General features: G+C 48.2%; 4 protein-coding genes across 5 annotated transcripts; 3 read left to right on the plus strand and 1 right to left on the minus strand.

Annotated features, from left to right (window-relative positions):
• The first annotated feature begins 752 nt into the window (after positions 1-752).
• Positions 753-5,887, plus strand: LOC117863144 (uncharacterized). The gene is made up of 7 exons (XM_034746741.2): positions 753-2,382; positions 2,460-2,554; positions 2,640-3,263; positions 3,361-3,508; positions 4,464-4,700; positions 4,792-5,134; positions 5,494-5,887. Exons 1-7 carry the CDS (start codon positions 1,066-1,068, stop codon positions 5,607-5,609), a joined length of 2,880 nt encoding a protein of 959 aa, XP_034602632.1. The 5' UTR covers positions 753-1,065; the 3' UTR covers positions 5,610-5,887.
• A 6,199-nt stretch (positions 5,888-12,086) lies between these two features.
• Positions 12,087-16,613, plus strand: LOC117864237 (calcium-dependent protein kinase 13). The gene is made up of 7 exons (XM_034748268.2): positions 12,087-13,365; positions 14,055-14,198; positions 14,300-14,452; positions 14,574-14,689; positions 14,990-15,157; positions 15,768-15,992; positions 16,316-16,613. The coding sequence occupies exons 1-7, from the start codon at positions 12,624-12,626 to the stop codon at positions 16,436-16,438; spliced, it is 1,671 nt and encodes a 556-aa protein (XP_034604159.1). The 5' UTR covers positions 12,087-12,623; the 3' UTR covers positions 16,439-16,613.
• A 983-nt stretch (positions 16,614-17,596) lies between these two features.
• On the minus strand, positions 17,597-20,832 carry LOC117864236 (putative pentatricopeptide repeat-containing protein At3g11460, mitochondrial). Of its 2 annotated transcripts, XM_034748267.2 has the most exons (2): positions 20,592-20,832; positions 17,597-20,498 (listed from the first exon to the last, which is right to left on the minus strand). In XM_034748267.2, exons 1-2 carry the CDS (start codon positions 20,742-20,744, stop codon positions 18,090-18,092), a joined length of 2,562 nt encoding a protein of 853 aa, XP_034604158.1. In that variant the 5' UTR covers positions 20,745-20,832; the 3' UTR covers positions 17,597-18,089. The 2 variants fall into 2 exon arrangements, with proteins under 2 accessions (XP_034604158.1, XP_034604157.1); XM_034748266.2 differs by having other exon boundaries at positions 17,597-20,832.
• A 17-nt stretch (positions 20,833-20,849) lies between these two features.
• LOC117864238 (uncharacterized) lies at positions 20,850-23,799 on the plus strand. Its single transcript, XM_034748269.2, has 6 exons — positions 20,850-21,143; positions 21,635-21,695; positions 21,818-21,953; positions 22,100-22,427; positions 22,666-22,794; positions 23,038-23,799. The coding sequence occupies exons 1-6, from the start codon at positions 21,065-21,067 to the stop codon at positions 23,550-23,552; spliced, it is 1,248 nt and encodes a 415-aa protein (XP_034604160.1). The 5' UTR covers positions 20,850-21,064; the 3' UTR covers positions 23,553-23,799.
• The last annotated feature ends 12 nt before the right edge of the window (positions 23,800-23,811 follow it).

The raw sequence follows: 23,811 nt of genomic DNA on the forward strand, positions 1-23,811 counted from the left end.
GGTACTCGATCGAACCAAAAAGAAAAAAAAGAAAAAAAGGAACGGCGAACTGGAAGCAAATTCCCACGCCCCCGCTGTACTGAACTCATGATGGCAAACTGTTGAAGTCGCCGCCTCGCCGGGGACGGCATCCGGTACGGCAGCACAACAGTCCGCCTCATGACCGAATTCTGCCTCGGTTACTATACTACTTCTGCAGATGTCACGGCTGCTACTTCTGCCAATACAATGCCAAGTTTCTCTGTATGTTCCTTTCAAAGAACTTTTTTTCCCCCTGTATGGCAGTGACCCAATGTGTCAATATACAAATAACAAATCCTAGCAGAGTAGTAGAGCCTAGAGGGGGAAAAACTGTACGGGTTGCTGGGGGCAGACCAATTCCCTTGAGCAGTTCTTTTTATACGTGAGCATGACGCTGAGCGTGACTGTTGTTGCAGTAAACAAAGGTTAACCGATGTTGGCACCGTCGCAGTTTGCCAAACTCGATAGTCCAAGCCTGCAACCTTTATCCTGGATCTGTACCTCATCATCCTCGGACCTTTGCATCCTGCCATTCTCTCCTTTGGACCACTCCACAGACATATCCAAAATCTCCTCCGGTATCCGCACCTCCCACTCTCTGCAAGATACCTTCCAGAAGATTCACTGTTGCCTCCTGCCAGTAAACGGCAACTGCATGATCACTGACTGATTCACTGTAAAGTGTAAACGCCATTGGGATAGGGACGGTGATCATAATTTGAGCCGTGATGTGATGGGCACTGACGCACAGACACTTTGACGCAGCAACCATTGATACGGTCAGAAAAACTTAACAGAAAAATCTAAAACTGCCGGCGCCGGAGAGCCGGAGCGAGGCGCTGCCCGCCAAAAGCCCCATTTGGCACACCCTGTCCCGCGAGACCGTTTCCCCGCTGTCCCCCTCCGCGCATTTCACCACGTCGCCCCTGTCACGTACCATGCCAACAACGAACGATGCTTCCGCTCCACTGCCACCGCATGGCGTAGCCGAGCCACCACCACCACCTCGTCGCTTCGATCGCGTCCTCCTTTTCCTTCCCACCAATGGCGCCGCCGCCGTCGTCGTCCTTGCTCCGCGACCTGCTCGTAGCTGACGGCTTCAAGAACCGTCGCAGGTCGTCTGACGGCTCGGCACCGGCGTCCTCGAGAGCCGCGAGCATGCCGCTCAACAACCGGCGCCCGGGCAAGCCCGCGCGGTCCCAGTCCGACGTGATCGCCCGCAGCCGCCTGAGGGAGATGAACGGTGGCGACAGGGACGCTGCCGGTGACGAGCGGCGGGCCGCGACCGCCACGCGGAGGTTGTCGGCGTCGCAGACGAGCGCGAGGAGCTACAGCAACAAGGGCGACAGCGACAGCGGTGGCGCTGGCGGCAGGAGGGGCACCGCGGCGTCTGCCTCTGCGGCCGCGGTGCCAGCGCTCGACGAGTCCGCGCTCACCGCGCTCATCTCCCTGGCCGCGGGACCCATGAAGCGGTTCGCCAAGGACGAGGCGTTCCGCGCCACGCTGCGCGCCGGCTGCGCGTCGTGCCTCGGCGAGTCCAACCACCGCGCCGTGCTCGACCTCCGCGTACACGCGCAGACCGTCGAGCGGGCCGCCAGGGAGGGCGGCCGCGACCCGCGCGACCTGAAGCGCGCGTCCCTCAAGCTCCACGAGGCGGCGTCGCTCGAATCCGGGGACGCCGACGCGGTGGCCGCGGCGGCGGGCGTCCCGTACCCGCGCCTCGCGGCGTGCGCGCACCTCTACATGTCTGCCGTCTCCACGCTCCAGAGGCGGGACCACTCCGCCGCCGTGCACTCCCTGGAGGCTTTCTGCCTGGCGCCGCGCGAGGCGCGCACGCTCCTGCTCCCCGCGCTCTGGGACAGGCTCTTCCGCCCGGGCCTCTCGCACCTGCGGGCGTGGCGCGACCGCGAGTCCGCCGCGGCGAGCTCGGACGAGAGGGCGAAGGAGGTGGAGAAGACGTTCGCGGACGCGGTGGACGAAGGCACGCGCGCGCTCGCGTGCTACTACAGGGACTGGCTGCTGGGGCGCACGGACGCCATGGCTCTCCCGGGTGTTCCTGCTCCTCCCAGCACCGTTCATGCCGGCGCGCCGAGGTACTCGGCGTCGACGTCGTACGACATCAGCTCGGACGTCGTGTTCAGCTCCGGGGGTTCGAGTCCGGCCAAGTTTGCGTACGACGGCACAATGCAGCGATCTGAGGAAATCGAGGAGGAAGACGAGGTACACGCCATAGCGGCAGATGCAGAGAGCGTTTTCTATGAGTGCGAGGCTGTTGAAGCAAGGAGCCACACTCCCGCGCTGCAGGTAGAAGGAAATGTCCTTACGACTAACAACTCAGCCAAAGAAACCTTTGAACCACAGGTTAGCATTTTCCTCTGGATTTTTTCTCCCGATGAGATAGCCGAAAGTTTCTGACAAGTTTTGTACTTGAATATCAGGTTGAAGATGAACCGATCAAGGAATCGGATGCGTCAACAAGTTATCGTCCGATTTCTGACATGTCAGCCATCGACCTTCTAACGCTCGAGTTCTGGTACGGACAAATGCACTATCAGCATTTTTCAAAATTTCCACGCAATAGCATACTGAACCCCTGCCATTTCGTGTAAGTTTCTCAGTGAAGGGCCACTCCAGAGTGACGCAGATGGCAACCATTTCTCCATTTTCGCCACCGTTCCCAGCGACTTCCTTTGTCCGCTGACGCGGCAGATCTTCAACAATCCCGTGACAATCGAGACAGGCCAAACGTTCGAGCGGCATGCTATAGTGCAGTGGCTAGAGAGAGGCTTCAGGACGTGCCCTTTCACAGGCCAAGAACTCTTGAGCTTGTCGATTCCAGACACGAACCGTGTGCTCAAACGCTTGATAGATGGCTGGAAGTCCGAACGCTGCAAGAATCTCGTCTCTGGAAGCACCGGGCTTGAAGAGAAGCTGAGTGTAACAGTTATAGACAAGGTCTTCAGTTCAGCCGGCGACATGTCTGAAAAGCTTGACAAGGCAAGGCACCTGATGGCGATCGGTGGTATCGACTTTCTCCTGCACGAGTTTCAGGAAGGAGGAGGAGATGAGCAGCAAAGGGTAGCCGAGCACCTGCTGTTTTGCATCAGGGCTGAAGGCAGCTGCAGGAACTACGTGGCTATCAAGATCGATGGCTCAAGTGTTCTCCGGCTTCTCCATAGTGAAGTGCGTTCAGCGAGGAGAATTGCAGCTGGTCTGCTCACTGAGCTGACCTGCTTAAGAAGGTGCAGTTTCCTGTTCAAGATGTGACAAAAAGCATATTTCTGTACATGCATGTCCTGCCTTCTTAGATCCCAATTCTCAACGTTCTAATTTCTACAGAAGGGAAATGTTTGAACTGCTCCTGCGTGGATTGGGAACAGAGTCGGTCGTCATGCGGACAATGGATGTGCTACTGGAGCATCTCCGGAGCTTGCCGGTCCAAGATCAAGCCTCAGTTGCTGTTCTCCTGTTGCACTTCGATGCATTGGTATGCAGCTTTAATGTGCATCTCTTGTTGCCGTACGTTTCGTTCTATTGCATTTCCTCCTCTATGAAATGTCCGTTAATGAGATTGCTATACCATGCGCGAGTGTTTCTCGCCTCTCGGGCTCTCCACACTTGACTTTTACTTCGACCAACGCTTGCCAATCCAAGCTCCCAAAGAGCTTCTCCTCTGTCTCTGGTATATGCTCTCCGGCGAGGTTACCGGTAGGTGTTGTGCTGCTTAGGGTTCGAGGTTGGGAGGTTCGGGTTTGAAGTTGGGAATTTTGGGATTGCCAGGAACGGTCGCTAGTGGAAGGCCTGTCCGGTGGTGGAGGCCAGTTGGGAACAGCTGATTGGAGGAGCTTTGGGCGTGGATTGTATGGTGGGAAAAAATTCGAGTGTCACAGCCCATGAAAACCTACGGATGGGTGCTTAGACAGCTCGTGTTGTTTGTTTGCTAGCTTCATATATTAAAAAAACTACTAGACGGAAAGGGGCATACGCCCCGGTTTGAGTCTCTGACTTACTCCCTCCGCTTGTATTTATAAAATATGATATCACTTAGCATGATCTTCCAAATTACAATTTAACCATTAATTATAAAATATGATATCACTTGGCACGATCTTCCAAATTACAATTTAACCATTAATTTATCTTGTACTATATTGTCTATGCTTATAAACTTATGATCATTGTACCGTGTATTTGATTACAAATTCAACCATATAAAATTTATATTATAAAGAAAAGTTGATAGTTAAATTATTAGCTAAAGATTATAAAGTTTAAACTTTAATGTGCGTGTGCGTCTTTAAAAAATAATAAGTATGCCACCCAAGGCGACTCTCCAGTTGCCCTTAGCCTGCTACCTGGAATTTTGTCTGCAGAAAACTGTTCAAAGCATTGTATTTTTCCAAATTCAACTACCTTTTACAAGTCCTGAAAATGCATTGCAGGTAGAGCCAAACGAAGACAGCATCTACAGAGAAGAGGCTGCCAAGATCATCACACATTCTCTGAGACGCTGCATGTCCGAGGATAATGTCGTGCCGGGCACTCGGAAAGCTCTGCTGCTGTTGGCAGGGTATTTCTCCTTCTCAGGCGACCTTCTCGTTGAGGACTGGATGCTCAAACAAGCCGGCTTCGTCGACGGCTCTCGTGCCAGCCCTACCAGTTCAGATGTTGTCGCACAGGTACTCCATGCCAGCACACACGGCCACACTGACACTTGGACGAACAGTTTCTGAAGCTCCTACTGCCGTGCGTGCGTGTGTGGCCGCCCAGGACAAGGAAGCAGCCGGGAACGAGGCCTGGCTGAGGCACGCGGCCGCGGCGCTCCTCGGCAGGGGCGGGGTAAGGAGGCCGTTCCTGGAGGCGCTGTCCAGGTGCCTGGGCTCCCCCGACGCCGACCTGGTGGCCGCTTGCCTGGCGACGGCGGCGTGGCTGAGCCGCTCCCTCGCGGCGTCGCTCGACGACGACGCCACGAACACGGGCACGGACACGGACGCGTCCCTCGCCGCGTTCTCGGCGCTCGTTCCGCGGCTGAAGCAGTGCCTGGCCCCCTCCCGGCCGGCGCGGCACAGGGTCCTCGCCGCCGTGTCGCTGCACAACTTTAGCATGATCCCAGGTGAGGCGTCGCAGTCTCTCTCTTCCCGTCACGTGGTCGTCCCCGTATAGTTTCACGGACTAAAGTTTAATCATTATCACATTAAATATTTATATACTAATTAGAAGTATTAAATATAGGTTAATTATAAAATTACTTGCATAAATGAAGGCTAATTCGCGAGACGAATATATTAAACCTAATTAAATCATGAACTAATTAGGTAATTAGGCTTAATAGGTTCGTCTCGCAAATTAATCACGACTTATGCAATTAGTTTATAATTAATTCACATTTAGTTGTTGTCGATGAGATCCGAACTAAGCAAGCCACGAGATTGGTAGCGCCAGGTGACTGACGGAGTGATTATTGCGCTGCAGACTGCAGGGAGCTGCTGGTGCTGCTGGCTGACGGCCTGCGTGATCACCTCGCCGAGCTCGCGGGGTTGACTTCGACGGCCGGTCAGCTATCCGCCGAACTCCACGAAGGGCTTTGACTTCCTCGCGCGCGCCCGCCGGGTGTCGTAGGGGAGCCGCCGGCGACGGGCCCTCTCGTCATCGTCGCAGGGAAGTGTCTGAAACCGGCTGCTTTTGTTGACCCGTTCGTCAGATACAAGTATACAACCCGGTCTTAGAAGTGAACTGCCAACGGTTCCTCCGAGAGCGACCAAGGCTGTGTAACAGTACAGCCTATCTTCTTTCTATCCCTTTTTCTGCAGGACTATATGTGATCGAAGAGGCGCCGGCTGTGAATATCACACGATGCTTGGACAGAGACCGGGGCATTTTCTTGCTTTGCAACCATGAATTTTCCAGCGTCGGAATGATCAGCGCTCCACTTGCAGATTTCGGGTGGTGGATTAGGACGTTTCGCAACTTGGTAGGAGCTATGGCTTGGAACAAATCGGTTGCAGCACTTGACCTGGGATGGGATAGGCTACATGGTTTAATTTTAGATACTTTACTGTCACTATCCTTATGCCCCGTTTAGTTCACGTCGAATGTTTAGATACTAATTAGTAATATTAAACATAAACTAATTACAAAATTAATTGCACAGACGGAGACTAATTCGCGAGACGAATCTATTAAACCTAATTAGTTTATGATTTGACAATGTACTGCTACAGTAACCATTTGCTAATGATAGATTAATTAGGTTTAATAGATTCGTCTCGCGAATTAGCCTCCAGCTGTGTAATTAGTTTTATAATTAACTCATATTTAGTCCGTCTAATTAGCTTCGAAGATTCGATGTGATACGGACTAAACTTTAGCTCAACCTTAATTTCGTGCAGCAGCCGTGCACGCCACATCTTAGGGGATGTTTGGAAGGCATGTGCTAAATTTTAGCACATGTCACATCGGATGTTTGGACACTAATTAGGAGTATTAAACATAGTCTAATTACAAAACTAATTGCACAACCCCTAGGCTAAATCGCGAGACGAATCTATTAAGCCTAATTAGTCCATGATTTGACAATGTGGTGCTACAGTAACCATTCGCTAATGATGGATTGATTAGGCTTAATAGATTCGTCTCGCGATTTAGCCTAGGGGTTGTGCAATTAGTTTTGTAATTAGACTATGTTTAATACTCCTAATTAGTGTCCAAACATCCGATGTGACAGGTGCTAAAATTTAGCACTGCTATCCAAACACCCCCTTAGTCTCACGGTCATGGACCCGGTTCCAATTTCCCCCTCGTTTAGATAGGAGACGTGTTCGGCATCGTCTCATCATTGTGATTCACATGCCGTCACATTACAAGTTACAACTGGTCCGCACTTTTTCCATCAAGCAAAACAGTTGTTGTGCTTCGTTGGAGTCCCCGATTCCTACGTAAACCACGAAAAGGCCGCCGCAGCTGCGGGAACACGCGTGGATCACTGGCTACGACAGCGACTCGTCACTCGCCAGTGATGGTGTGATTGCAGTTTTTGTTCGCGTCCATCCCCCGATGCCGCTCCCCTGTGCCGTGCCCGCTAGTGCTCCCAAATTCTCAACTTTAGCACTATAAAAAAGAAGATTTCCCATCACATCAAATTTGCGGTACAAGCATGGAGTACTAAATGTAGACGAAATCAAAAATTAATTGTCCAATTTTGTTGTACTTTACGAGACGAATCTTTTGAGCCTAATTAGTCAATGTTTGGATAATAATTCACAAATACAAACGAAATACTAGAGTCGTGCATTTATAGCAAAATGCAAACTTTGACACTCCCAACTTCCCAACTAAACAGGCCCTGGAGCGACCTCCCTCCCCCGCGCACATGCGATGCGATCGAGCGTGCAACCGCACGAGAGGGCCATGTTGCCTGGCCTGTTCAACCCACCCACCGGACAAGCATTTTCGCAACTTGAGCCCGGCACGTCACCAACGTCGCAGATCTTTCCCCGGCCGGATTCCACGGCCTGAAGCCTGAACACGGCTTCGCTCGCGAACTGCTGCCCATCATTCTCGGCCGAGACCTCCTCTCCTCCCAACCGTTGGTTGACGCCATACGATGCAGCGTGAACCCGTGTCACCATGTGCTCGGCGCCGACCACGATCACGGCATCAGGGGGCCCAGATACGGACAGATCGGTCGCCTCCCGGGCACCCTCTATCTGATCAGCGGCGACATGCCGCGCCAAGCCAACGTTTGGCTCTGCACTTCTGCAGAGATGATTGCTTCCCGTTGCTGCTCTACAGTCTACACCACTTGCCGTCAGTTGAGCGGTTGCGCATGTGCCAGCGATCGCCGTCAGTCCAGCCGCCGGAGCCGATCGCGAGCAGCCAACGTCCTTGCTGATTTTTTTTCCAGGTCAACTTCTTTTATCGTTCGCTTTGCGCCGGCATCGCATATACCGGTTGATCCGAAAGGGATCACGCGCGTATTCCTGGGTGCGCGCGCGGATGTGCCGAGACGGCGAGACATGCTTGAATCTGGCAGGGGCCAATGCACCAGCAGGTACCTTTTGTTGTCGTCCAGTGCGGTGACGGAAAAGTCTCGTCCAGTTTGGGGTGCTGAAAATATGCGGCGTCCGTCAGCCATGGCCTGGCTTTTCTTGGTCGTAGTGACTGGGTAATCATGGAAAGATTAAAAGTTGCCGAAAGCGCCGCGGGAAGGAAAGCAATGAAAAGGCTCCTCGTTTTGATTTTTTAATTCAGGAATGTTATTGTGCACCTATACATACACTATATCTAAAATAAAAAATTAAAATAATCTACAATTTAGAACGGAGGAGTACTTCCTGCGAAAGAGAAAAACAGAGGCAACTTAGAACGGAGAAGTACTTCCTACGAAAGGGCAAAACAGAGACAACGATACGGTCTCTTGCTTCGCACAAAGTGAATATCTGGCAGCTGCAATGCACCAATAATGAAAACGAAAAAAAGCCGTTAAAGTTTGGCAAATCGAGATAATCAGGGACGGATCTAGGATTGTTTCTATCAAGGGGTCAAAGGGGTGTTTGGATACTTGTGCTAAACTTTAGCAGTGTCACATCGGATGTTCGGATGCTAATTAGGAGGACTAAACATGAGCTAATTATAAAACTAATTGCAGAACCCCTGTGCTAATTCGCAAGACGAATCTATTAAGCCTAATTAATCCATCATTAGCCATGGTTACTGTAGCACCACATTGTCAAATCATGGACTAATCAAGCTTAATAGATTCGTCTCGCGAATTAGACTCCATCTGTGCAATTAGTTTTGTAATTAGTCATATTTAATACTCCTAATTAGCATCAAAACATTCGATGTGACAGTTGCTAAACTTTAATAGTGGATATCCAAACAGGACCAAAGTCACTCTAAAAATTCGTACTACTCATTATTTATTGGAGGTATTTCCAGAAAAGTATGATAAATTATTGCACTCACCCCATCCGGACACATATATAATTAACCTGCATGGATGCACTCATCAAGTTGGGATGGAATTAATGCTAATGATTCCACTAGCAGACTAGCTGTCCCAAAGATACAATAACATATTTTGTGAGATAAATTTTGAATGATTCGGTGACTTGAGCGGGGATAGTACCGCTCCTTCTATTTTAAATTATAAGTTGTTTTAATTTTTTAGATATATAATTTTTTTTATTTATGTGTCTCGACCTAATAAATATGGGTGTATAGTAGAAGCTACGTGCCTAGAAAAATTGAAATCACCTATAATTTAGAATAGAGATAATATATTATAATTATAGAGGTAATATATTATAAGGTTTTATGGCATTTGAATGCAAAATTGTAGTTCTAAGTAGTGGAGTTACAGGAGCATTAGGGGCTAGGGCTCCCCTACTGCCTCCATCCATGGAGATACTTCTAGTAAGAGCTGCAGTGTGTCATCTTAGCTGGCAAATCATGCTGCCGATAGTGGATGCCGATCAAATTCACCCAACTAAAACTTAGCTAGCTAAAGTTTAGCAACCTTTTATAGTTAGCTAAAGTTTAGCTAGTTAAAGTTTAACTAGGGATGTTTGGATCCTCTAGCTAAATGATAGTTGAAAACGTACTCGTCTATCCTTTCCCTCACTCACATTTTAAATACTTTTCCTGAGAAAGGTGGAGGGGCAGTTTGATCTTTTATCACTTTAGCTGAGCTCAACTAGCTAAAGGAATCTTTAGCCATATAAAATTTAGCTGTGTCCTGTTGGATCCATAGCAGCTAAATTTAGCCAACTAAAATTTAACTTGTGGATTCAAACGGGACTCAAGTTGGGAACAATTTATAAATTTCAAGGCATTTGCATTTGGCATTAGTAAGGTTGGCAATGGTCTTGTTTCATGGCGTTTGACTTGGTTTGTGCTACTTGTGCACGCATGTTTTGTTCTAAATGGTCTTTTGATTTTTGGCATAGGAGATTAAGCATGTCACCTTGTCAGAGGAGTTCTAAGGGTGGGAACAAGATCTATAGTGCACACGAATTTTCATCTTGTAAAATGAGTCAAAAATTAAATTTAGCCCATAATGAGTCAGTTTGGCTCCATCTTAACATTACTTTCAGACTTTGCCGCAAAGAGAGATGTGCTATTCTAGTAACGAGGGTGCACATTTTGTGCTGCGTACAACCGTATAACACCACGGCTTAGTCAATTGGCTATAACGCATGCATGTAGTAGCACCTACACAACAGCACAATTTAGCATTGCGATGACTCTTTTGCTGCAGAGGCTCGCTGCTTATTACTAGGTTACTTTTGCTGGTTGGTAGCTGAGGTACAGAGCGAGTGCTTCCGATTAGTCCCAATATATCTATTAATCTTCATGAAAATATCATATCAATATATTTTTTAGTCTTCATGAAACTATCGTATGATATGTTATAATATTACTAGGGGGACAAATGCCCCCACCCCATGCCTTTCCTCCCAAGGCAGGGAATGGAAACAAAGATGAAACATGTTAGAGGCTTCATTTTTATATGTTGTGCATCAACTGTACGGAGAAGCTGCATGGTTGCAACAAATTCTGCCCACCTTTTCATAGCCTGCGTAATGTCGTCATGATACGATTGTATCTTCCACGTGTATCATAGAAATAAAACTTCAGCTTTTTAACGAGATGAAGTGGAAATAGTCCTGCTAATAGACACGCAGGAAAGAAAAGGATATAACTTGAAAAATCCAGGGTGATGCAAATGAAACAACTTGGAACTATTTTCTTAAAAAAAAATTGGATTTTGAAGCTTTCAGTAATGAAACCTTGCGACCAAATATGGCAGCAGATTAGAAAGGGCGAGTTTTATTTTGGCACATGGCGTCAGGGATTATCTACATGGTTACGGGCACGAGCACGAGTGGTACGGCTAGAAGCCTAAACTAGCACAGTCAACGGTGCAGGTCAAGTCAGCACAAATGCACAATGATCTTTGTGGCAGGTAGTACGTACATTGGCACAGATTTTCTTTGGACCAAGTGGTTGCACGGACCGATCTTAGCCCTTGTTCACTTCCCACAAAACTCCCAACTTTGGCACTATGTAAAAAGAAGATTCCCCATCACATCAAACTTGCGGTACATGTATGGAGTACTAAATGTAGACGAAATCAAAAACTAATTGCACAGTTTTGTTGTACTTTGCGAGACGAATCTTTTGAGCCTAATTAGTCAATATTTGGACAATAATTCACAAATACAAACGAAACGCTACAGTGTTGCTACAGTAATTTGGCACCTCCCAAATTCGCCAAGTAAATAAGGGCTTATGATGCAGCGGAATGGATCGTCCTCTCGCTCACATGATAAGCTCCCGCAGAAGCTTCCTCTCAGCCCCGTCAGGACGGGGTCAAACGCTCGGATTCGTGCACACGAAACATCCCTTCCTCGTGGTGGAATTCCTTTCCCCGTCTACTATGATCAGCGGTTGCTTTCACTTTATCGGTTTATCCTTCGCAGGCAGTGTGCTAGACTGCCGGTGTATCTAGCTGGGCTCATCTCTGATTCCGGACAAAGCAACAGGAAGAGGAACCTAGGCGTCGCGACAGGTGGGGACACGCTTGGTCTGGGTCCCAGACGCCAGCGAGAGGCGGAAGGATTAGACACCCAGGCCCCAGGCGACGGCGCTCACCTAACCTTTTCTTCACCTTTTTTTCGCCGCCGCTCACGGCGCACGTTCGCCCGTCCTCGGAGACAAAAACGCCACGACGCCAGCGGTTGGGCGCTTTCCGCGGCTCGCTCGCGAACGGCTGCCTTCCCCATCTCTCTCTCACCAGCAGCGCGGGTCCCCATCCCGAGCCGGACGCCGGAGCCCGGAGCGGCGGAGCCCCACCACACCACCCGCACCCGGCTGGGGCTCAGGTCGAGTTCAGTGTACCTGTCCGCTTCGTCGCCGAGACCGAGGCGGGCGGGGACGGACACAGACGAAGGCCGCTGCCGACCTTCGTCTCACCCGCGCCTCACCTTCCCCCACCGCGCACCCGCAAAAATCCAAAGGCACGCCGCGAATAATTAAGCGCGCACCGGACGCATAGACCCAGCGGCGACTCCCTTTCCCCCGCGGCCGCACGCATCATCGATTGCCCGATCGCTTGCTTGCTCGCTCGCTCGCGCTCGCGCTGCCGCTGGTTGTCGTCGTCGCACGCACTGACCAGTGACTGCCACCCAGCGTCCAATCCGAACCGGGGAGGGGACCAATCCAGACGAGCGTGCGAGCTGCGCCTGCGTGCGCGCGTTCGCTTTCCCCGAAGGAAACGTGAGCCGAGGGAGCGGCAGGAGAGAGAGAGAGAGAGAGAGAGAGAGAGAGAGAGAGAGAGAGAGAGAGAGAAGGGAGAAGCCGCCATGAAGCAGCAGGCACCAGCTGCCGCAGCAGCTGCCTCCTACTAGTCCAGGTCCTCACCGTTAAATCCACGAGCACCCCACAGCCCAGTCTCTCTCCTCCCGCCTCCCCGACCCAACCACAACACCAGATCAGAGATTCCGCCTGCGGCGTTGGCGCTTGTGCTAGCGTTTCCGTGAGCGGGCGACCGCCGGGAGCTTGATGCGCCAGGGGCGGCGGCTCCACCCCGTCGTTTGATGGGCAACGCATGCGGCGGCTCCCTTAGATCCAGGTACCTGCACAGCTTCAAGCACGCCGCGTCGCAGCGCCAGGACTCCGAGTACAGCGCCGGCGCCGCCGCCAACGACTCGCCGAAGAAGCCCTCCCGCCCGGCCACGCCGCCTGCCACCACGGACGCCCACGGGGGCCACGCCTCGGCCCCGCCCGCCGCCGGCATGAGGCGCGGCGGGGCGGGCGCGCCGCCGGACCTCGGCTCCGTGCTCGGCCACCCCACCCCCAACCTCCGCGACCTCTACGCGCTGGGCCGCAAGCTCGGCCAGGGCCAGTTCGGCACCACCTACCTCTGCACCGAGCTCGCCACGGGGGTCGACTACGCCTGCAAGTCCATCTCCAAGCGCAAGCTCATCACCAAGGAGGACATCGACGACGTGCGCCGCGAGATCCAGATCATGCACCACCTCTCCGGCCACAGGAACGTCGTCGCCATCAAGGGCGCGTACGAGGACCAGCTCTACGTCCACATCGTCATGGAGCTCTGCGCCGGCGGCGAGCTCTTCGACCGGATCATACAGCGCGGACACTACAGCGAGCGCAAGGCCGCCGAGCTCACCAGGATCATCGTCGGGGTCGTCGAGGCCTGCCACTCGCTCGGGGTCATGCACAGGGACCTCAAGCCCGAGAACTTCCTGCTCGCCAACAAGGACGATGACCTCTCGCTCAAGGCCATCGATTTCGGGCTCTCTGTCTTCTTCAAGCCTGGTGAGCTGAATCGCAAACTTACTTAAATTATTATGACATGCTGTTTCAGTCAACGATTGAAATTTGTGCACTGGATGTGTTACTAATCACGGTAAAAGTGAAACTGAAGCTTGTACAGTTGTGCTTGCGTTAGCTCTGTTTTACGCACATGCTTGTAGGACATGAAATCCATGATTGTAGGTGAAATTTTTGCGGCAGTAGCTTTCCTGGAGTGAGTTATCGTGCAACTGAAACAGAAAGGATTGACAAGTACTAATCTGTATTGATTGTCATGTAATAACATTAGCTAACGTTGCAATAGTGAGTTTCACAGGACAAATAAGTTCTGAGTTTGATTCGATGGTGTAGATTGGCAGGAAATAAATGCAGCTAGCTACTTGCCTATACTTGCCATTCAAGATAAGTAGTGGCAACATAAATTAATGGGTTAAGCGTCGAAAATGCAAGTTCAGCAACGAGCATTTCATAGCTGAGTGGCAGTTGGATGATTGGATCTGATGGAAGCTGTCATAGTTGACATTTTGTTCTAGTAGTGATGCAATAATTTTGAACATCTTTGGGAAATTTTCTGTACCATGCTGTGTTTTACTTCTACACAGATCCTTTTTTGCTTCATCAATTTACTGTAGCCATTAGTCATGCTCTCTGCATCCTTGACACTTTTCCCTTTTCTTTTACTTTTCTTTCAGGTCAAGTTTTTACCGATGTTGTTGGTAGCCCATATTATGTCGCTCCAGAAGTTTTGTGCAAAAATTATGGACCAGCAGCTGATGTATGGACAGCCGGTGTCATTCTCTACATTCTACTTAGTGGTGTACCCCCGTTTTGGGCAGGTACATATTTGATATTTTTGCCTTCAGTTATTTAGGATGTTTATTGTAATTATCCGTGTTGACCGCAGGCTAACATTTTTTTTCCAATGTATACAATGCAGAAACACAGCAAGGAATATTTGATGCCGTATTGAAAGGTGTTATTGATTTTGATTCTGATCCCTGGCCTGTGATTTCTGATAGCGCAAAAGATCTTATTAGGAGAATGCTGAATCCCCGCCCCGCAGAACGCTTAACAGCACATGAAGTTCTATGTTAGTTTCTTTCATCACTTTATACTACTGATGTGTTATGTCTCTGACACCGTAATGCATCCATTCACCTGATGTATTTGCAATTGTTGGATAAAAGGATAACACTTGAACTTGGGGACAGGTCATCCATGGATTCGTGATCATGGAGTAGCTCCTGACCGTCCACTTGATCCAGCTGTCTTATCTCGCATTAAACAATTCTCTGCAATGAATAAGTTGAAGAAAATGGCTTTACGAGTAAGTGCAATCGCATGATTTTTTTATGCATTTTGGTTCGTGCATACAGAAATAGTACCACAATAGTTCATGAACTATTCCTTTAGTTCATGCAATACCGCTCCAATGGTTTTCAATTATCTTTATTGCCTGGCAATCTATGGCTTTTAGGACATCTTTACTGATAGTCACCTAATCCACCAGATTACTTATCTGATTGGATCCATATTACCTAGTATTGATGGGTCGGATTGTGCCGTATTCTAGATTTTTTGCTTGTGCAATGCTGCTTTAATTGACTATATATGTTTATTCTAATAGGTAATAGCTGAGAGCCTCTCAGAGGAGGAAATTGCTGGGTTGAAGGAAATGTTCCAGACCATGGATACGGATAACAGTGGTGCAATTACATATGATGAGCTAAAAGAAGGATTGAGAAAATATGGCTCCACACTAAAGGATACTGAGATTCGTGACCTTATGGATGCAGTAAGTTAATTGAAACCTTTTGGTATGCTTATTTGTATTTTTAGCTTCAACGACCTGGGTCCTGGAATCTAGTGTTGACCTTAAGATCAAACATCCTCCAATAATTCCTTTTGGTTTTGTCATGTATAAGCTGTTAATTGACTTGACAGCATGAAGCTACCTCCTGCCAGCTCATAATACTATATGCGACTTCATCAAGAATCTAATTCCTGGCTACTTAAAATGTAAATCCATTATTGGTTGCAGTTTCAACTTATGTATGACCAGTTTTTATTACATATTTGTGGTTAGGATGCATTGCAGTAGACATCTTGCCTTTTCATTTCTTCCTTTTGTCTGTGACATTGCAAAGCAAGCGTCTGTAAATTTCAGATATTCCACTGAGCAAGGATTACAACTAATATTTCCTCATCTGAAAGCAGCAACAACTTAATGCCTTATGTTATGTGCTACATGACGTGTATGCGTGAAAGTTCCTTTTTTAAAAAAACTTGAGTGGACTAGCAACTAAGCATATTTGATTTAAAGGCTTATAAATTGAGTTTCACACTTGGCCGCCTTCTTACACCAAGAATCTTACATGTTTCTTTTGTTTCATTGATTCATTTAGGCTGATATCGACAACAGCGGGACAATTGACTATATAGAATTCATAGCTGCAACATTGCATCTCAATAAGCTGGAGCGTGAGGAACATCTCGTGGCAGCCTTTTCATACTTTGACAAAGATGGTAGTGGCTACATCACAGTGGATGAACTGCAGCAAGCTTGCAAAGAGCATAACATGCCAGATGCTTTTCTTGATGATGTCATTAATGAAGCAGATCAGGACAATGTGAGTCTTATGTTAATTAGGCTACATGAGTAACCTCCAAACTGCATGAGTACATAAATATTATAGCATGGCGTACCTTATTTATTTCTTACTCACTTACCTTCATTAATTAAACCTATAGGATACAACCAATGCAAGTAGTATCAATGGAAACTTGTAATGGAACTGGAACTGAACTCACCAATACGGATAGACATGTTTTACACTATTGCCGACCAATGTAGTTGATTTGATGCTTCATTAATCAATGCTTATGGTTCTGTTAGTAATAATACAAAGTTAATGGCATTGATGTTTAGTCTAACCTTGTTCTGTTTTGCCAGGACGGCCGCATTGACTATGGAGAGTTTGTTGCCATGATGACCAAGGGCAATATGGGAGTCGGTCGAAGAACAATGCGAAACAGCCTGAATATCAGCATGAGGGACGCACCTGGTGCATTCTAGAGACTTGACATGATGTACAGCTTGTGGCTTAGCTTCTTCCTGTGTCTTGCTGCCCTATGAAGCCTTCTGCAATTTTTCAAAATGTTAAGTGTCTGTGTGGATGTGTTTTACTGGGGATTCTGATTCAACTCTTGTGATTGATTCCATGAAATGCATAACAAGATGTCCATGCCAACTCTTATGGTACTGCCCCTTGACTTTGCAAAACGTTAATGTTCATTGAACTACCATGCATGACTCCCTTGATTGATAGGCAGTGATTGGTTGGGTGCATAAGTCCTAATCAGGCTCCTCTTATGCAGTTTACACCTGGTAGGCTGCATAAGCCCACTAGCCAGGCCCAACTTATGCATCGCGCCCCCCTCTTAGCATGGCTAGCTGGAAACGACTTGCTAGCTGGAAACGACAGGGCAGGTCGCATCCGTGAAGCCAGGCTTCGTCCTGCTCCGACTGCGCATCCGCTCACCTTCCAAAATCAATCTGTTGCCCCTTCCTTCTTCCTCGCGTCCGTCGTCCTCCCGAGCTGCCACCTCCCCTCACCAATGGTGTCGTTTGCGGGGCCTACGCCTGCGTCGCATCGAAAGTGGGTCCTCACCGGCGCCCTCTGTGGCCGCGGCCTTGACATCGCACCATCGGCGGCAGCATCGGAGGTTGGCTTCTTCCTATGCTTCTTCGGCTTCTGGAGGGAGGCGGCCTTACAGCCCTTGAAGATGAGACGGGCGACCTTTCTTTCTTGTACGCGTCAGACATGGAGGACAGGGGTGGAGAGACTCGGGCGAGGTGAAGATGAGGATGAAGCAGGTGCGTCGCGCGGTCGATTCAAGCCGAATCGGGGGTCGATTCTCGTTTATGAAGCTTCGTTCTTCCTTTCACCACTTTCTTGCTCATTACATATTAGTAACAGAGAGTATTTGATGCCACGCTCATTATTTTTCCAATTGTGGGGGGTAACGAAAGTTGGGTACTATGATTTGTTAGATCCAAGTTGCTGCCTCAATAGTGACTGATTTAAACCATGACGATGGACTGATGTTGTTTGTTTTTTCCTTCGTTGTTGACTGAATGTTTCTTTGAACTTCTTTATGAATCAAATTAAAGTGAAAAAGAAATTGCAGCCGATGGTGAGAATGATGAGAGGAGGAAAGTAACAGCTGATAGTAAAGATGGAGAAGGAAAGAAATGGGATGATAAGTTCACCTTCAACCAATACAAGATTTGCATATCACACTATGCACCCAACCAAATACGAGCACAGCAAATCAGGCTATCTTTAGCCACCCAACTAAACACGAGCAATTTACATTGGTTTAGCCTGTTCAGAATCGACTTAGGTTACAGTTAACCTGGATAGAAACTAGTGCAACCTACCAATCACTACCATAACATCAATGCTTGGATCCACCGTGTGTGTCATATGCCCATATCTCAATATCATTTGTTGTTCCACTTGGAGGAACATGTATTATTTTCATGGGGTCCGCCTTTATCTAATCTACTGTTTAAACTGGACGAACCTGTACTGTTTAGGCTGGATGAATCTTTTGTAGAATAGAAATGATAATGAAATGTCTAGATATACTATTGTTCTCCTCAACCAATATGCTGGGCCAGAAAAGAACTACACACGAATCAGTGGTCACCGGTAACAGTCTCACCAGTAGTCCCCGCAAGAGCAGGAACCACCTTTGAAGTGGTGGAATCGCACGGCATCGCGAATCACAAATTCCCGGTCAGTCACTGATGATATCAATTTGATCACCGTGTGGCAGTCGCTGCAAATCCGCAGGTTCTTCATAATGTGGATCGGCATCCAGTCAGGCAAGGTCATGAGCCCGAATGCCACACATAACTTCTCGCTGTGGTGAATCTCGGAGCGTGGAGACTCAGTCCTCACGTACCCGAGGGATGCAATCTTCCCCATGAGCTCATCCAGCTTGTTCCTGATCGCAATCACCTGTGGATGGCTCACATCATCTGCTTTAAAAGTGTGAACCTTGTTGCCAACCTCCATCCAGCTGTAGCCTGGGTTCTTCTTGATCCCCTTGTCCCTCATCAGCTTCCTCACTTGCGCAGAATCATCTGATTTCCCGGCATCAGCATAGATCTTGGCCATAAGCATGTAGCTCCCAGAATCGGGTGAGTCCAGCTCAAACAAGTGTTTTGCAGCAAGTTCAGCGAGCTCGTTGTTCCCGTGTATCTTGCAGGCGCTAAGAAGAGCTCCCCAAACCTCAGCGGTTGGTTTCATGGGCATCTTATCAATGAGATCCTTGGCTTCTGTCAGGTGCCCTGCACGGCCAAGTAGATCTACCATGCATGAGAAATGCTCCAGCCCTGGTGATATGTTGTGGACCCTCTTCATCATATCAAAATAAGATTTACCCTCCTGCACGAGTCCGGAGTGGCTACAGCCTGACAGAACTGCAACATAGCTTATGTAGTCTGGCTTTGCACCACTTTTCAGCAAGTCATCAAAGATCTCTATGGCTTGCTTTCCCATGCCGTGCTGTGAATAACCAGTGACCATGGCATTCCAAGATACAATATCCTTAACATTCAGGAAGTCAAATACTTTTCGAGCTTCCAATATCCTTCCGCACTTGGAATACATTGTAATAACCGCATTCGCAACAGATGTGTCTAAGATGAGACCAACCTTTACAGTGCCACCAATTATCTGATCTCCAAGTTTGTTTGCACCTAAATCTGCACAGCCTTTGAACAATGTGACATAGGTAACCCAGTCAGGTCTGACATCCTTCTCACATAGCATAGCACTATACATCTTGAGGCCATCTTCCTCAGCTCCATGTTGTATATATGCACCCAACATAGCATTCCATGTAATGACATTTTTTGTGGACATGCCATCAAAGAACTCACGAGCTTTCGTGATGTTCCCTACTTGAGCATAGGCAGTAATCATGCTTGTCCATGATACAATGTCCCTTTCGTTCATAAATCTGAATATACATTCAGCACTTTGGAGATTGCCACACTTTGCATACATAGAGATGAGAGAATTGGAGACCACGACAGCTTGGATCTGCCCACTTCTCAGACAAAGTGAATGCAGTTGCCTCCCAAGGCACAAATCCATCCTGCTGCAGCAGCCACTTATAAGAGTTGCCAGTGCAAATTGATCAAGTGTCATCAACTCAGCTCTCATCTGGTTGAACAACTCAACAGATTCAGTAAAACACCCATACTGCAAGAATCCAGAAATCAGAACTGTCCATGCCACGTTGTTACGGTCACGTAAAGAGTTGAACACCCCCTTAGCTTCCTTGAAACAGCCACTTTTTGCATATAGCTCAACAAGAGCACTAGCAACATATGGATCAACGCGGGGTAGGTTCCGAATCACCTGAGCATGGAGTTGTTTACCCCATCCCAAAGAAGACAATCTGGCGCATGCAGTAAGAGAACTAGTGTATGTTGTTGAATCAAGACGTACACCTTTGCTGTACATCTCTACAACCATATCAAGGGCTTCTCTGACTCGGCCACTCTGAGACAATGCTGACACCATCATGTTCCATGAAACAACATCTCGTTCAGGCATGCTATCAAAAAGCTCAAGAGCACAGTCAACACCATATGTCTTGGCATACCCCACCAGCATGCTGTTCCGACAGAAAATAGTGGGGTTTTCTACGCGAACAAACAACCTTGAAGCTATATCCACATCTCCGCATCTCACAAACATGTCGACAAGAGAAGCTGCTACCTCAGTGTCATCCTGGGAATCGAACTTCTGAACCATCCCAAGAAGCTGCAGCGCCAAACCGTGCCATCCAAGGGCACCACAAGACTTCATGGCACAACTGAATGTGAACGCATTTGGCGACGTACCCCCACTTTGGTGCATGGACACAAAGGTTTCCAGAGCAGCCAGGTGCTGTCGGCTCTGAAAGTATCCGTACATGAGCGTGTTCCACGAGGCCACATCTCTGGCGGGCATTCGATCGAACAGCTCCACGGCATCGCTCAGACGGCCGAGCTTGGCGTACCCATTCAGCATGACGTTGTGGGTGATGACGTTGGGGTGGGCGATGTCCGCCTGCAGCAGGCGGCGGGCGTCAGTAAGGGCTCCGCAGGAGAGGTAGGAGTGGAGGAGCGTGTTCTGGAGGAAGACGGCGGACGCGAGGCCCACCGCGACGAGGCGGCCGTGCAGCGCGCGGGCGCCGGACAGCGCGCCGCGCGCACCGCACGAGCGCAGCGCGTCGGCAAACGCCTGCGTGATCGCCATGTGGGAGGCAGCCGCCGGAGGAGGCGGCGGCGGTGGCGGCCATGGGGTCGCCACCATTCAAACGCTTCGCTTCGGCTTCGTCCCTGCAGGCCGCAGACAGCAGCAGCAGAGAGAGAAGCCGCCTGGTCCAATTCGGCCCATCGGATGGTCGCGGACTCGCGGCTTGCGGGCACCGGCGCAGGAGGAAATACGCCATCCCAGTCTGGAAGCGTACAGTTTGTGCTAGCGCCTTCTAGTCTGTCTTCTTCCTCTCTGTTACTCGCGCGTCGCCGTCGCCGTCTCCGTCTCCGTCTCCGAACTTCCCACTCGGCAGCGACGAAACCAAAGCCGGAGACCTTTTGATCCAGTGCTAGGGTACAGGGCTTTGGTGCGAGGCCATGGAGGGATCCCTGGAGGCGCGGCCCGGCGTCCTCCTCGTCGGCGCCCCCGGCGTCGGCAAGCGAACCATCCTCTCCCGTGAGATCTCGCCGTCCTCCTTTCTGTATATTTCCATCTCTCGATTTGAATGCGAAACATCGGCCGGAGTCTCTCGATTAGCCGAAATGTTTAGGATCCGAATCAGATGTGCTCGCGTCGTTAGGGAGGAGAAGAAGGAGATCCTCTGGCCCTCTAGTGATTTGAATTTTGAATGGACAAAGTAAAACGGGAATTGATATGGAGTAAATTACCTAGAGATTAGAATACGCATGCTTGCACTCCCTCCGTTTCAAATTGTACTCCAAATGATTTGGAGTGATTGGGAGTAGATTCTCTGGTCCTCTAGTGATTTGGAGTAATGTTCTAGCTGGTAAATTAGAGCTTCTAGTTTCATCCACTACTTTGATAATTGATGGTTCCTCGGGCTCTGGATTTAAAATACGATCTTTTCCAGTAGAGCAAATTCTACTTTTTTATTGGTTGTTGTGCTTCTTATTTCCTGACCATTTTCATTTCACCATGAACTACAGGGCTGCTGGCAGCTGAAATACCTGACTCGCATGACTTATCATCTGGTGTGCTGTGTCAGGGGTATGGGATGGCATCATGAAAAACTATGTTTTTGTGTGCTCAATGACAGAAGTAGAAAGGATGCTTTCTGGTTAGCCTTATGATTCTTTACATGGTTTATTTTGCTACTGATTGGCATGCAGGTGGACAATTGACACAAAGTATTACTCAGCTGATCTTTCCATCTGGACAGCAAATCTTGGTGAAGAATTTTCTCTTGGTTCCCTTCCTCATCTAGATCAGTTGGCAGCTCTTGTTATGGTCTTCGATATGAGTGATGTACGAACTGAACCTATGTTCTCATGCAAACTTTATTGCATTATCCATTTATAGTTTGTTTATATATTTTGAACCTTATAATTTTCAGTGACCATTTTTTTATGCTCAGTGCTGAGGTAGGATAACTGTCTTGAATAATTGTGCAGGAATCATCCTTGCTTACTTTGCAAAGTTGGGCTGCCAATGTTGATATGCAGAGGTTTGAGGTCTTGTTGTGCATTGGAAATAAAGCAGATCTTGTACCTGATCATGGTGCACATGTAGAATATAGGAGGCGTATGCAAAGGCTTGGGGAGTCAAGTTCTGATCCACACCCTGAATATTTGGACTTTGGGATAAATGAAAGTGAGGGTTGCGGCTTGTTATCAGTGGAAGAACCATGCATCGAGATCAGAAACTCTACTTCACAGTGGTGTATTGATCAGAACATAGAGTATATCGAGGCCTGTGCTTCCAATACTGACTTTGATAAATGTAAGTTGTCTCCTGGGCTGCATAAACCTGTAACTATCAAGTTTTTATCTCAAGTTTCTACATCTTCTTTACCATCAAGTTATTATTGTTTTAGTGATCAATCTATTACCATAAGCTAGCATCAAATATTTATATTGTCAATGAATACTTATATTTTTATGGCCTATATCCTATAAGAGTCATGGGTGTTTGACTGTTTGTATATCAATTATCAATTGACATTTATTAAATCTAACAGGTCTATCAGTGGATGGTGATAGCCAAGGCTTAGAGCGACTCTTTGGAGCTCTTTCTGCACATATGTGGCCTGGGATGATTCTGAAATCTGGAAACAGAATAACTGCTCCGTCCTTGGTTGAAAAAGAAGGTAGGTTAAATACCATAAGTGATGATTGTTGATGTGAGCCTAGCTTTCTCTGCACTATTTAAAAACTATAGGATGACATGACATGCTAAGCAGGTTCCTCTATGAAGTAATTTCAGCTGTTAGAATATGCTGACCCTCTTTTACAGAAAAGATGTGCAATCATTGCACAGATATGCTACTTTAGACTTTTCATTTTAGAATGATGTATTATATGTCCCTGATTATTTATTTTCATTCTGACAGAATCTTCGGATGATGAATCCAACTATGATTTTGAGTACGAGGTCCTGTCCCATGGATCTGATGACCAGTGGGAATTCGTCGGTGAGACAAGTACATCCAGAAGCTTTGAGAGATCAAATGAGGCTAATGGTACACAGGAACACACACATCAAGTTGTGAATGCCAGCGCTGATTCTTCAAAACCCAACGCTCTACCGAGTCACGCACCCACAGAAACTGCTGAAGAAAATACTGTAACTCAGAGCAACAAGGCTGGCGATAGTGATCATGTGGATAGGACCACAGCAGATAGTGCCGACGACCATCAAGGTGATGCCCCAGAGGCTAACAACCTGTTTGATGATGAGCATTATGGTCTAGATGACCTGGAGAAGTTAATGTCGGAGATTGGCAACATGAGATCCAACCTAAGGCTCATGCCTGACTTCCAGAGGAGAGAGATGGCTGCAAAGCTAGCCATGAAAATGGCAGCCATGTTTGGTGATGATGATGAAGAGGCATTTGAGGATTTGTAAGGCAACTCATGCAATTCCACCTTATTGCGTATTACCAGACAGGTTGCAAATGATGGAAAAAATGTTTTTGTACAGGCCGATGAGCCTCTGGCCACATAGGGCACTTCTCATGATAATGTCTTTGTTTAGGGGAAAAAATTGTGCCTGTGGGCAAGATGTATTATTATAAACTATATTCCCTCGAGTCCACGGGGGTAACTTCATGACTATGTTATGGTGAAATTGAGGAAAAATCAATGTGGTGATATTTTAGAATCGC

Source organism: Setaria viridis, chromosome 7 (genome assembly GCF_005286985.2).
Source record: "Setaria viridis chromosome 7, Setaria_viridis_v4.0, whole genome shotgun sequence".
NCBI classification, from domain to species: Eukaryota; Viridiplantae; Streptophyta; class Magnoliopsida; order Poales; family Poaceae; genus Setaria; species Setaria viridis.